The sequence below is a fragment of the Camelina sativa genome, unplaced genomic scaffold (assembly GCF_000633955.1).
Source record: "Camelina sativa cultivar DH55 unplaced genomic scaffold, Cs unpScaffold04722, whole genome shotgun sequence".
Classification (NCBI taxonomy): domain Eukaryota; kingdom Viridiplantae; phylum Streptophyta; class Magnoliopsida; order Brassicales; family Brassicaceae; genus Camelina; species Camelina sativa.
The window spans coordinates 1-620 of NW_010925815.1; the positions used below are offsets into that span (position 1 = coordinate 1).

General features: G+C 44.4%; 1 protein-coding gene across 1 annotated transcript; it reads left to right on the top strand.

Annotated features, from left to right (window-relative positions):
* Positions 1-6: 6 nt before the first annotated feature.
* LOC104774700 (protein MODIFIER OF SNC1 1-like) lies at positions 7-615 on the top strand (the record flags this gene model as incomplete). Its single annotated transcript, XM_010499204.1, has 1 exon — positions 7-615. A coding segment is annotated over one exon (609 nt), but the record flags the coding sequence as incomplete, so codon positions are not given.
* Positions 616-620: the final 5 nt, after the last annotated feature.

Sequence of the window (620 nt, forward strand, 5' to 3'; positions counted from 1 at the left end):
CCCATCCAAGGAACAGTGAACTATCACTCTAGTAATCAAACCGAAAAAATTTCTTCTAAGGATCAAACCACATGTAATGATGATGGATGGAACGATGGCTGGTATATGACTCCTGAAACGCATTACTCTGCTGCTGAAGAAGTGGAAGCAAGTGCTGTTGGAAAAGATCAAGGAATGGGCATTCACGGCAAGCAGCATGCTTCCAGAAGCAACAAAGATGGAGGAAGTAACTATGGTGACCCTAAAAAAGCCAATAAGAAGGATTTCAATAAAGCTCATATGCAGAACTCTGGCCAGGGGTTTAGTCAACCAGATCTTCCCGTTGCTTCAAAAGAAAGCCGTGGCCCTGGAGATCAAGTGTGGCATACAGCTAATAGGACAGGTAAGTATGGAGGTCGTGAAAGTACGAGGGAGAAAACTTATGGATCTCAGAAAAAAGATGTTGCTGGATACGAGCATCAAGGGGTTTCTACAGAACAGAAAATGACACCAGCTGATACACAACAAGCCCAGTCGCAAAACCGATCTACCAATAAGGATGTCCAGGTTGAGCATAATCCGAATAGTATGTTCCAAAAGAACACAGGGCAGGGTCGACGATTTGGAAGAGGGCATGAGTC